Genomic DNA, 14,220 nt, shown 5'->3' on the forward strand with positions numbered 1-14,220 from the left:
ACTGTGCTGTGATTAAATGTCTGATTCATCATAAAATACTTTGTCTGTGGTTCTGAAAGAATCCAGTAATGTAAGAGATTGCACCCATTTATAGTTTACAAGAAGAATTATCAACTGTCAGACTGGTTCCTGGAATGGTCTTCCAAAACCTTGTATGTATGTTTTTTCATTGTTGTTGCTGTTTTTTGTTTTGTTTTGTCTTCTTATGTACTTTGTTGGTACATTTGAAATTACTTTATTAGAGAAAAAAAAAAATGAAAGCAACAGTATTTATGTAATAATGATCTGAAAGAAAAAGCCCTGAAGTAAAGCATAACTCTAGCATTATTTTTTTACCTAATTATTTCTTAGTAATAAACTAAGTGTCATGAAGAAATGGAGAGAAAGACCTCATTACCTACTTTTGGTAACACGATCAATAATATTGCAGAGAGGTACTGTAATTGTTGTCTTTACAGTTCAGTTTGCACAGGAATCTCAAGAGAAACCTTAACTTTGACATGTAGAATTATTTGTTAAACACTATCCGTTAATTAGTGCTCATCAGTGGAGTCTAGCATACTTGGAGGATGGTATTATCATCACTTAGTTGGCCTATGAACCAGCTAATTCTGAGATGTTAACAAGTCCACTCACCCTTTGCAGACTTGATGTTTGACTAGACATATATTTAAAGGTTTATTTTGTGTCTTATTTCATCTTATTTTCACGTTGAATTCCTTGTGAACCCAAACAACTATATGACGTCTTTCATTGTTCATGATATGTACAGCAGAGAAGTCAAGTTGTTCATCCTTACTCCCATTTGGATTTGCCAAGTCTTTCACATTTTGTGTGAAGTTCACTTGGTTGGTCCCCACCTCACACTCCCTTGCTGTGGCAACTGCAGCTCACTAATATTAATCACAATCTCTCTATTGCTTAATGATCCTAGCTGCCAAATGCAAGAGGGAGGCAGAGGCCATTGTTGTATTTCTTTTCCATGTCCCTTCCTCTACTAAATGACCCGATACGCAGGTGCAACCCCCGCAGTATGTGATTCACCTTATAGTTTCAGATCCTTACTGGGTCAGAAAAATGTTGATAGTTATACGTACTGCATTTGTACACTTTTTTCGTCACTTGTCACATATCCAATTCCTCTGTCTCACTGATTTATTTTTTTTAACATAAATATTGACTTTTATTTCTGTTAATAAGTTCTATTATTTATGCTCTGTTTTGCGTATCTGTTTTCAAGTTATCATTCACATTTGTACCTGTTCTAAATCATTTAACACAATGTGGCTGTTAGCATGCTGTGAGAAATCCAAGACAGTGTGGTGAGATGAGGTCTTAGCCCTTGATGCTACGTAGTTGTCACAAAATGACCATGGTTAACAAGTTATTAAGTTACAGTCACACTTATTTCAGACCAGTCTTGTTCATATTTGAAAGACTGTTAATCTGCTCCAGTTCAAGACCTGAACAAAATGCTAGTTATTTCAGTTTAGTTATTTGTTTCAGAAGATAATACAGCCTCACTCATGTCTGCATGTATAGCATGAACCAGGCAGCTCATCCAAGGAGACACACAATGTACATATACCTCACCAAGGCTCCTACAAATGAATTTAAATCTTCATGAAGCTTAACAACATTGTTGTCTGTCTCCAAGGGTAGATTTCTATGCAGACAGACACAGCCAGCATATTTAAATATGAGATTTTCCACAAGATAAAGACAAAAGCCAAAGTCAATTTACAATTTTTTAGAATCTGCACCCCTCAATACCACTTCTGTTTCTAAACTTGGTACTATTTCCTGGGTTCAATATAGAAAGCAATCTCAATGATTTATTTATTTATTTTACTGTGTAATGGCAGGTAAACCACAGCAAACCACACTTGCATGTGAGATTAGACCTTGAAGAGTTATTCTCCAGTAGAAGCTAACTTCAGCAGGGGAATGTCGGACCCTCTCAACTGCTACTGTAGTCAATAGAAAAAAGAATTCCTTTCAGATTGTTAGAAGAAGACTGAATTAGCTAATCCAGATGGCACCATGGAAGATAATTACTTGGTTGGTTCAAGGAGAGTGAGTAGCTTCCTTGAGTGTCTTCCTTCCTCCTGGTATATTCTTCCCCCTAGGATCACAATCACTGAGTAGGAAGCCAATACAATAACACTATTAAGACAGTGCTATTAATTACCTGACATCTATTACATACTTGTCATTTCACATTTTCACCGAAATATTCAGACAAGCATATTGCTGTTTTCAATTTACTGTTTAATGCATTTTAGCTGTGAGAAGGGCCTCTAGTGGCTTCTCTTCTGTTGCTCTGCAGTTCTACCATTCCAATGTTCAGATGTTGTATTACTAAGAGTGCATTATGTGTGTGGATTTTGTGACATATTTATGTTTATACAACACGGATATGATTGAAAAAAAATAAGTCCCCTGTGTTTTGTTTTGTTTTTATTATTATTTCAGAAAGACATTTTATGAAAAGCCTTAGTTAAAGGGAGATGCCCTGGTCAAATAGCTGAGGCAAGAGTTGTTTCAGGATCTTTTGCTGTACTTTCTACTGGCCATTTCATAAGTTAATTTAAAAAAAAAAAAAAAAAAAAAAAAAAACTGATAAAGGAACTAAAGCAATCAAATCTGTAATTTCAAATTAATCCAGAATCTCCCATAGCAGATTATTATGCTTTTGTTCATCTTAATACTTGTTTTCATACTTCTAATGCTTATAGAGGATTTCAGGTAGTAAATGTATGCAGGTTGGCAAAGGAAAAAAAAAGAGAATTACAATAGAAACAACTAACAGAAACTGCAATATCTACCTTATGTCACTAACCTTTACAATTTATAGTATTAAATGCATTTAAGTGAAAAAGGGATCATCTGCAATGTACCAAATAATAAATCTCTTTTGATGATACTGTCACAGTTGCTTGCTTTTCTCTGCACTATTTCAGGCATAATGCTGTTATTGTTACAAAACAAAACAAAAAAAAAAAAACTGGGAAGGTAAAATAGCACTGTGGTAAGATATCTGTAACAACTGAGCTATTAAGCAATGCACTATGCCTTTGAGAAGTCATCTCAGTCAAAAGGGCTCAGCATTTTCCAACAGAAAACACAAGATCATTGTTTTTTTCACAGTTCCTTGCTATATAAACTTATTTCACCATGTAGATGGGAAAATCTTATTGAATGGCATTTTGTTATGTGAAAGGATATACAGAAATGCATGTTGAGTGTTTTTGAGAACTAGAAGCAGATCTACTTCTTGATAGCTACATATAATAAGTAAAGACTCACAGTTGCTGGAAAGTCCTGCATCATTTCAATTTCAAATCTCACTATAGATGACAGAAATACATGACAACATCAGAAATCACTTCCAAATTGAAAAAAAAAAAAAAACATGATGAATTTCTTAATGCGTCTTCAGAATGTTTATCATCCAACTAACTCCCAAATGTATCTTGAGTTTTATTTTATAAAGCCTCACAGTTTTGCTTTCAGATTCTATTGGCTCAGACTCTGTTTCCAGAAGTCTACTGCTACAGCCTGTCACAGAAAAGGGACAAGGCAGGGTTGTAACTTAAAAAAGTATTGTCATTCTCTGAACAAGAATTCAGAGAAGCTGCCAACAATTGTTACTTTTGTTCTAATTTCACAATCAGAACCCTAAGTATGACCAACAGTGAGGTTTACAGCTTTAATTTGTATATGCAAAACTATTTGGTGTTTATAGAAATCATTGTAAACTTGGCAGAGAATTTTGATAAGCCCATCTCCTTGTGCCTGATCCACACACTTCTTGAGTTGATACAACCCATAGCTTCAAAGTCTAGTCTCTTTATATATGGGGACTATATTGTCCATGAAAAGCAGTAGTATTTTTGAATCTCCCAAAGTTCCATTAAACATAACATTTATGATTAACATGCATGATTAATCCCCAAAGTATTCCTCCAGACCTTAATTTATATTTACCATTTATATGTTGAAACATTCACCAAATAATTCTCTGACTTTAATAAAAATCTGAATAGGACAATTGTTATATATAAAGAGTGGCAGGAAATACACCTTTGTTTTTACATTAGTTATTCAAACCAACTAAGATGTTTCAGCAGACGATTCTGTCTGCATTAGCATCATACATGGACTTGTCTTCAGTCATTGAATATTCACATCTTTAGTACTCCATATCATTGATTTAATATTAAATTTATGAACTACTTATAAGCTACTGTTTAAAAATTACTACCAGATAATGAGCTGTCCGAAACACCAAGTCAGGACCTTCCAGCATATCTAAAAAGCATACCCTTATGCTGTTTATTTTTTTGTGTGTTTGTTTTTGTTTTCACGAAAAGAAGCAACAGGCAGCACCTTGTAGATTTTATGTTATAAACTGTCTGTGCAAGCAAACTGAAGATAAGGATTTCTGAGATATTAAAACCTGATATGCTACAAGCTTTAAAAAAATAAATAGATAAAATAGCACTTGCCAAAATAATAATAATAATAATAACAACAACAACAACAATGTACTGGTCAAGCAATAGAAGGATACAGGGCTCTCTATAGTCATGTCCATCTTTTACCAGGCTGCCAAAGTGTATTTTATTAATGCCTTGCCTACTGTCAAGAAGGTAATAAAGTAGATGCTCAGGTAGGCATCCTCATGTACTGCCTCCAATAATCTGTTGCCATTCAGGGTATCCTTAAATGAAAATTAAGATCTTAAGTGCAAGGGAATGACATATGCCTCTAAGTCTGGTAACGATATGCATACAGCAGTCAGCAGACTTAAGTATGCAGACATGCATTTCCAATTCATGCAGGATTTTGTATGGACTGAACAGAGAGGTTTTTTGTTTTTTTTTGGTTGTTTTAAATGATGGCATTTAATATAATCAATTTCTTAGAGAAACTTAATTATAGTGCTGTAAGAAATGCTGTAATGTTTTTTGTTCTGTGTTTTTTTTTTAATATTTTTAATATTTTCTTAACTGAATCTTAAAACATTCTCAGAAAATTGTATTATGTGTTATATAATTGGTTGAAGTTTTCTGGCCCAAAACTCCACAAGCAAAGAAGTTTCACAATTCAGTATATTTTGTCACAAATGTATATTTTAACTCAGGCCTTAGTTCCTCCCAGTTCATGAGCATGTATTAAGGCAAGTCAGTTCACTTTGCATTCTTCTATCTGCCACTCTGCTTCATCTAATTGAATTGTAAACTTTTCAGGACACAGCCTGGCTTTTGCTTCACTGTCTTGTACCATGATCTAGTCAGGCATTTTTTGCCTTCAGCATTTACCAGTTTTCATCAGTGAAAATCACACGTGCTCTAAACATTATGAAATAACATATTATTTCATCAGAAACAACTGTCGTGTTCAGGTGGCGTGATTTTTTCGGTCTGTGTGTGTTGGTTTGGTTTCTATTTGACTTCCCATGAAATCTTGATCAACATTTCTTATATTCATGCAGTGGTAAAAAAACGCAGTTCCTCTTTTGTTAGAGCTTTTTGTGTGAAAGTTTAATGACATACATTTAAATTTCAGCTTCCTGATTAGATCCACTAGGAAATTTGTATGAGAACTAAGGCTTTCAATGTAACAGAATATGGTTGTATTCTTAGTAAAAGTTTATCTCCTTGCATCTTACCTCCTATGCATTGCAGTGTTTGAAAATATATTTCCTTAAGAGACAGATGCTGTTAATGTTTGCTAAGCCACTCACTAAAATATTGTTGTTGAAGTGAATAGATTTCTTCTACTCCACACTAGAACAATTTATTTAAAATATTTTTTGTAACCATGAGACAAAACATGAGATCTTGGTTTCTTTCTTTATTTCTCCTTAATCTATGATTATACAGGAAAATAATTTTGCATACCCTTTATTCTGAAATCCTCCTGTTCAGTGGTTGTCTATTTAATTATTTCATTTCTTCCTGAAATGATATTCAAGGTAATTTTACTCCAGAGGTGAGGAAGGCAGTGATTCTGTAAAGTAATCTGCAATATTTTATTTGCCTGCAGTGCTTGCTGATTCACATCATAATCCTAAATTCATTCCCTGAAAGAGATTTCTAGTCTTCCTGATCTTTTTTCTTCCTTAGAAAAGTGGTTTGGCAGTGATTCTCTCTTTACCTGAGATTGGCTGAGTGGTTTCAGCTTCTATAACTGAACATGTTCTCAGAAAGACTCCAGGGAAACAGCTGTTTCATGTGTTAAAGTAGCATCCACAGCCCAATCAAATCTCTGCCCATAAATCTATAGGTTTATTCCAGGCAAAATTGAAACTGTGGCTCATAAACTGGCATGCTGATATTCAATTGTTAGCAATACTTGAGCAAACACTCCTTATACAGAGGTGTAACAGAAATTGATAATTCAAATTATTAATTTAAAAATTTCACTTTGAAATATTACCTTAAAAAGAAATCCAGAAAGTATTTCAGTAAAGTTCTAAGTAAATGTAATTGCACAAATTCACTATTTCTTACTCTCTCTTTTTCTTCTTAAAAGAAAATGCTTCAACTTCCTGCAGTGTTGGTCATCTTGTTTGTTAACATCTCAAATTATTTAAGATTACTTTTAAAAAAGCCTTGACTTTAGGAATCACTCTACATCATTTGTCCAATTAGTTCTGTCAACTCGCTATATTGTTCTTGTTTTGAACCCAAGTTTTCTGGTGGTTACAGTATTTATTTTTCTTTCTACAGTTAGTACAGAATAATTTAAGTATAATGTGACTATTTATTTATATGATGTGAAAAAGAGAACTCTTACCAGATTCAGAAAGTAAATTAAAATAAACTCTTTGAACAGAAGTCAGTGTGGAACTGCCTACAACATATCTCAAAAAATTCCCCGTTACTCAATGGTTCGCTTCTTCTGAGGTCAGCTGTCTCACTCCCTTTCCATGCTACTGCACTAGGATACTACACCTGTTTTTCCTAGCAGTTTCTACAGTGAAGCAAGTAGCTTTTACGTTTATTATAGCTTCATCTGCTAACCCATTCCTTGCAGCAGTTTGAGCATTCTCCTTTATTGAAGAAGAAAACTTCTGCTTATACTATCACACATGCTTTCAGGAACTTGCTCAGCTACTATAGTACATTTTTGTACGTATATTTCTATATACACTTTTATATATTCTTTTATAGTTAGTAGATATCTAAAAACACCATGTTGTTCGTCGTCTCTGTACACAAACACACTCCAGTATTCTGCCAGCAAAACCACCAGCTTCTGCAAACCACAGAGGACCTTTTCCTTAGAGGTGTACAGCTAACTTGTTTACGCTGGGGTCTTTGCAAGACCTTGTAAGCTGAAAGACTGTAGTACAGGAATTAGTGCAGGTGTAAAGTGTTTCCTGCTCTGCATTTCTCATCTTCAGAAAGCCCCACAATCTAAGCAGCATATCATGCTTTCTCTTTGAATCATAGTTTAATTGCTCCTTAGCAGAATATGCTGTTCTGAATTTCATTTTAGCTTTACCTGCAGTCACAAAAGAATAAATTTTGAATGCTTTATTTTAAAGAACATTTTTGTGAAGGCACACCACTGAAAGAGACAGAGAATGGAAGAGAGTAAATGTGAGGCAGCTGCCATCTCTGTCCATATGTCCTCTACAGCACATCGAAGCAATTCTACCCTCCCCTGAGGTACCAGCCACCCTCCTCCAGTGGTGCCAGACAGGAAGTCTGAAATACAGCCTGGGCACTGAGCAGCAGAAGTGGTTGCAATAAATTAAATGAAAGTGCTGACGGCCATTGCTTTGCTTGGTGTCCCTGGCTTTAGGGACTACAGGGCACAGACTGAGGAAGAAATGAACAGTTCCCTACTCCTGGTCATTATTTAGCAGTTTTTGTTGATTTCAACTGAAGTCAGATATGTACCTCTAAGGGCAGTGACCATTTGTTGTAGTCTAAATTGATGAATTGGTATAGCAAAGTGCCTTTCTTATTCTCCTTGAGGTTCATTATTTGATCTGCACTCACAATATTTTTAGTCTATCTGAATTACAGTTGATGACAAAACGAAACGGATTGCTTATAAACAAGTTGCAGCACCATGCAGTAAGATTCAGCACTCCACAGGCAAGGCCGCAAAAGCTGACAGGAAATCGCCATTCACCATTCTCCCCATGCCACCTCAGCCTCTCTTCCCCATTTCTTCTTCATCTCTTGCACCATTTGTGGTTAGCTTTTAACTCATAGTCCCAAAACCACAAATCCTGGGGCTGCAACCTACCAACATTTCACGCGCTGGGGCTTTCCTTACTGAGCAAAGCAGGCGGCAGCGAATTACCAATGGCTGCCTGCGCACAGGGCAGCTGAGCTCTGTCCTGCCTGCATGGGCACTGCTGCCTGCACCCAGCAGGGAGCTGCTGGCAGTGCCCCTGGGATCACAGCCTCCCATGGCTGCTCAGAGGACCCGCCTTGCCGCCCTGCCGTGCGTGGGGAGGAAGGCATGGCCCAGCCAGGCCATGGTAATGGCTGGCTCCTTGCCCTTGGAGGAGAGGGCCATGTTGTGGCCTGCCTTCAGTGCTGGGGCACAGACAGGCTATGGTTTCCTCAGGAACTGCCCTGCTTGTCTTTGTGGCAGCAGGGGAGGAAGAGAAAAATCACCCTGTGGTGTCTGGCAGGCGGGGGTTTTGTGACTAGCAGCCACAGGACGCATGCTGAAGGAAGAGGTGTTCAGCAGGCCTGGCTGTGCTGCCAAACAGCCCTTTAAGAGCAGAGGCTCCACCTGGAGGCTGGGCCTTGGGCACCAGCACTCTGGGAGTTGGGAGGTTTCAACCAGGGGCAGGTCTTGCAACTTTCTGACTGTCAGTATGAAAACCTGAGGTGCCCCTGGCACAGGGAGGTGCTGGCACCATGGCCATTTCCACAGCCTCTCAGTGGGGGAGATGCCAGCACTGTGCTTCTTTGGTTTTGCCTTCCTGTGAGGAAACCAGGCCCCTTCTGTACTTCTGCTCCTTCAGGGCAGCCTCTGCTGACAGCGAAATCCTTGTGGGGCCCCCTCACCACATATTTCATGGTGGCCCATGTGAACATGAGAGGTGAGGCACCCATGGGTGCCACTTCAGACTTGCCAGCTCAGGAAAAGGTTTAGCTATCACTAAGGGATGTTTTGGGGGGGGGGGGAAGACTAAAAGGGGCATGCTTTTTTCTGGCTGCCATTTTAGGTAAGGGTGGGGTTCTTTTTCTTTGATAGCACTCCTTCTGAACACATGCAGTACTAGGGTGAAATAAGCATTATTATTTTTCTTCTCTCTCTCTATCTTTTTTTTTTTTTTTTGCCCCCCAGTGTTGAAACAGCTTTCCAGTAATGTCATACAATGACACTTTCCTGAGTGTTTCCTAATGTCTAGAGAGACACGAGCAGAGGGAATGGGGGAAGAAAAAGTCCAGGGATCTGGTATTTAATCTCATCTCTTTTACTGACAAACAGATACTTAAGTTTTGCATGCGTGTACTTTAGATTTCCCTTCCTTAATTTCATCATAGAAATTGTTTGCAATGCCTTATTAGATTTTTGATAAAGTCTCAGTCAAAGACACTGCTTTAGATTTTTTTTTGTATGTGTGTGGATTTTTTTTTGGTCACTATTATAAATACGCTCTTGTAACTCAAAATATGAAATGCCTCTAAAATAATATAAATATTAAAAATGTATGATTTAAACAAAAAAGATTATTTCCTCAATAACAAATAAAACCACTTAACTCATTAAACTCTGTTTTCAAATGATATTACTTTAAAACAGTCTAGTCATTTTTTGTCAAATGTGTATATTTGATGCATAATAGATACATGCACACAGCAACATATAATATGGATATAACTCCATAATAATTTTAGTTTTGTCTTTGTAGGATCCTTGGCCCAGACTGACGACCTTCATTCAAAGCCACTATCTGAAGGGAAGAGAGACGAATCTAAAGAATCTATGTCAAATGTATGTTCCATTTTTTGTCATACTTCTCAATGTGTTGAGTTGTTCTACAAAGTGAATATTAATTTTGAATTGCTCAGAGTTCTTCCAGATATTTTTTTTTTTTAGAATTTCTGAATAATAATTAGAGATGATAACTATCCCAAATAAAAGATGTATGCAATTTATTTTATATTTTTCCTTAAAAAAAAAAAGTGTAACTATATGCAGAATATAGTATACATTTCGAAATTGAAAATATATTTCATTTCTAATAGTTTATAGTCTTAATTGTCTCTAGACTTCTGATTTTTTAAATTATGTTTTAAAGGAAGGGACTGTAGTCTCCAAAATAAGCTCTGAGATATTGATAATAAAACAATTGCTCCTATAGATGTAAGTTTTTATGTTCAAGTATTAACATTCAGTGCTTAATTAAGCCCTAATTTCTTTCATGCATGTTAACTTCACAATAGCTCCATCTCGTGGTTGACTAAATATTACCTGAGTATATGAACTTTCAGTATATGTTTCATAGGAACAGTAGGCTTGAAAACAGAAGTACATAAATATATATATATATATATATAAAAAATACTGATGGGGGAAATTATTATTTGGAAAAATAAAAAAAAATCATAAAGATTATGATTAACTCTATTACCACATTTGTAGTAATGTATACGCTTAGAGTTTTGTTTCTATTTCATACAGGTATTCAGAAATGATGCAGCTGATCAGCAGTTTAACCTTGAAGCTGCAATTAAAAATGTTGACAAAATGTCCGATGAGCTAAAGAAACTAAATGGTAATTCTGAGTTCATCATCTAGCTATACAGAAAGCTGTTGAAGGCATTGTTTTAGATAGCATGTTTGAGAATGGCTCATGTTTTCTGTATCATACAATTGTTTTTTTTAATCTAATGAAAAAAATGTTTTGTTTTGAACTATTTTTTATAACAGTGGTTACATAGAAATGGAACTATGTTAGCTAAGCATGGAAAAAAAACTTAGTCAAATGCTTTCCTTTTTAGGGACAATAATAGTTTGATAATGAAAATATTACAAATACGCTAATATCAAACTTTATTTAACTGCTTTGAGGTAAACAAAACAAGGCAATCCTTTGCATTTTTTGAAAGAGTTCACAATTGTACTTCAAAAACATGCATCTGGCTCAATTGTCTTTCACTTTGCATTTACTATTCAATAAGTGCTGTGAAATTACATTGCCCTTTGTCTTTCAGTGGAAAGCCAGCTGCTGCTTTGTGACCTTATTTTGAATTTCAACCATCCCCTGAAGGCCAAAGATTTAAAAGAAGCTGAAGAAAAAACTCGGAGTTTGACAGATTAAGTAATACCATCCATTTTCATACATTGTCTTCTATTAATAGCAATTGAGTTTCAATTGAAAAGTGACAATATGGTTTTCTGCACTTGGATTATTTTTATTTTTAATTGGAAAACGTTTTTGATTTTGGCAGAGATTTTAACCTAAATTTCTCAAATATACTAGGTTTGGAAAGAGTAGCAAAATAAACTAGAAAGGTCAAGAAATGGGGCATGAAGTTCTTCACACGTGCTTGTCTCCTTTAAAATGAAGACACAGTGGAAGAGTAACAAAAAGATTTAAAATTACTTCATGTCAAGTTATTGCTCTTGTCTCAGTTGTGTTCCGGAAAATGGGACGAGAAATATTCAATAAAAGAGGAACTGCAAGTCATCATTTGATATGCCTTCCTTATTCTAAAAATGTTGCTGTGGAAGGAGGCCACAGAGCAAATTACTTCTGGAAAACCAGAAGTATTTCTATAGTGACTTTCTAATGCATATAGATTCAAAAGAAAGCAAAAGTTAGCAGTTCAAATACTCCACTATGAAGTTTTCTCAGCCAAAAATTTGTGTAGCCAGTGTATTAATATAAGTAGAATTCATATTTAAGCAGAATTCCTATTCAATCATACTTTACTTGTAAAGATTATCATCACTTGTGAAAATGTTTGAATGTTGAAATATGTTTTTAGTCATACAAAACATGTGTTTATCTGAATAATCAAATCCAGATTTACTTTGTAGAAAAAGAATATGTAGAGCTATAATTTGTTATGTAGGTTTACATTTTATTGCTCTTTCCATAAGTGGGAAAAAATGGTGATTTAAAAACAAATGAAACAATTTCATAGGAGGCATTTCAGGGTTGTCAGAATTTTCAACACAGTGTAATAAAACTACAACCTCCAGTTTACACACTCAATGGTAACATTGTGGGATTTATCTTAATTTTAGCATTTTTGGAAAGACATATTAAAACTGACTTTTCTTTCACAAGACTTGTGGCAGGTTTTTTAAAAAAATACAGTAATAAAGATAGGCTTTGTCAGCTGAAGTGATTTTATTTATTTATATATTTATTTACTCATAGTTGCATGGAAATGAAATTCTCTAATTTCGAATTCCAGCTCCTAGACAAATATAATGTAAATAAAAATAACATTTACAACATACATATTTGAAGTTGTAAAACTCTTTATGAAATCTGATTTTCTTATCATAGAAGCTATATAAATGATATGGACGATATCCTCCCTTGAATTATGATTCAACGCAGAAATGGCTTTAGAGGAGAAAATGTAAATGTGACAATGTCCAAGGTAATTTTTTTTAATAAAACAGAAGTTCCTAAAAAAAAAAAAAGGATAAATCCCACTTAACAAAGGAGAGGGAAAAAAATCATGATTCTTCAGTGGTTCTCAGCTGCAGCTTGTATTTTAGAACTGAGAATATTGTTTTTTCTTGAAAGAACACGGTAAAAACAGAAAGCATTTGTATAGGAGAAACCAGCTTCATCCAAATTATATCTGTATGCTAAGGGCCTTGGGTGTGGTCTTGCAATTAATAATCACATGATGATAATCTTGTTGATGTGTCTCCTATAAAAGAATGGTGGCTTATTTTAGAGTCAAAGAGATACAGTTAAAGAGATGTCTGTGCTAGTAGAGAAAATCTTGTTGCTGAGTTTAGATGATCCTAGGAGATAACTCCACTTCATGGGTTAAGGTGCCATTCATGAATCATCAGTTGTATGGCAGGTGGAAGATGTTATCTGTAGATATTTTATTTTTCTAGAAAATTGTGAACAAGTACAGTTTCATAGCTGAATAACACAAACACAGATCTTGACAGGCAGGGGGATTCAAGGGGAAAAATTGAGGAGAAAAATCGAGCAACACACAAAATTTTTGTGTCTTGCTGAAAGATAGTTGTCTTTAAGGTCCAGGTTGGCAGGTTGGAGTCCAAGTGTTTTCACAGAAATGCCCATAGTTGGATGATTTATTGATTTATTTGGAGGTGGATTGCAGGGGAAGAAAAACAAATCAAAACAAAACAAAAAAAACAACAACAGCAAAAAACTATTGCTTTTGGTTTACTTCTCAACTTTGTTTTGGTTATTGCTTCTGTGGTATGTACCACTTTAAATAATAGAATTGCTGCTGCAATTCTAATCTGAAAAATAGGTTACTTTTTTTTTTCTCCTCTGAAAGCAGAGACTTGTATTGGTGTATCTTTCATGAGTCCTCTAATGTGGTTTGGAAATTGTTTCAGGAAGATACACATTTGTTGGAAGATAGTTTTCCTCACTGAATGAATTCTTGTGTACTCTATGGTTGCTGGACAGAAATAAATATATTGTAGGAAAATCATATTTATAGAGTACTACATTTAAAGCATGACTTAAAAATAACAACATTGTCCCTTTTCATTAAAATTAAAAGTATTTTTAATGATTTCTTCATGGTTTTAGTTCACTGAAAAAGGAAGTATCCTTAGGTTTACAGACTTTAGTAGACTTTGATCCTTCATGTGATCTTCATTAGGGTCTCATTTAAATATGTCCTGCAGCATATGTTAACATGCACTGGTTCCTTGAACCCCTGTCTTTTCCATCAATCAGAAGAAGAGGTGTTCTTTGGAAGTAATCAATGATGTCTGCTACCGATGAAAAATCCTGTGGGATGGAAAAATAAGAAGGTAATGGATAAAGTGTCAGAATTCTTAGCGATTAGTTAACTCAGTTTAGAAACCTTTTTTCTTTATAAGAGGTATCTTATAAGGTCCAGTAAATATCATCAGGTCAGCTGTCTTTCTTCCTGACCTAATATGTAGTTATGTTGATGTATGTGTATGATCTACTGAAGATGTGTTGTGTAATGAATTTATGCAGATTCAGCATGTTTAATACACGGTGGTGGTGTTTCTATT

General features: G+C 35.3%; 1 protein-coding gene across 1 annotated transcript in view; it reads right to left on the reverse strand.

Moving 5' to 3' along the window:
• Positions 1 to 12,489: 12,489 nt before the first annotated feature.
• Positions 12,490 to 14,220, reverse strand: part of LCP2 (lymphocyte cytosolic protein 2) — a 32,927-nt gene continuing 31,196 nt past the window's right edge. Inside the window, exon 21 of the mRNA XM_084295013.1 lies at positions 12,490 to 13,966. Coding sequence (XP_084151139.1) covers positions 13,844 to 13,966 — 123 coding nt within the window. The 3' untranslated portion in view covers positions 12,490 to 13,843. The remainder of the gene's footprint in view (positions 13,967 to 14,220) is intronic.

This window comes from Netta rufina (assembly GCF_964035555.1).
Source record: "Netta rufina genome assembly, chromosome: 14".
NCBI lineage: Eukaryota > Metazoa > Chordata > Aves > Anseriformes > Anatidae > Netta > Netta rufina.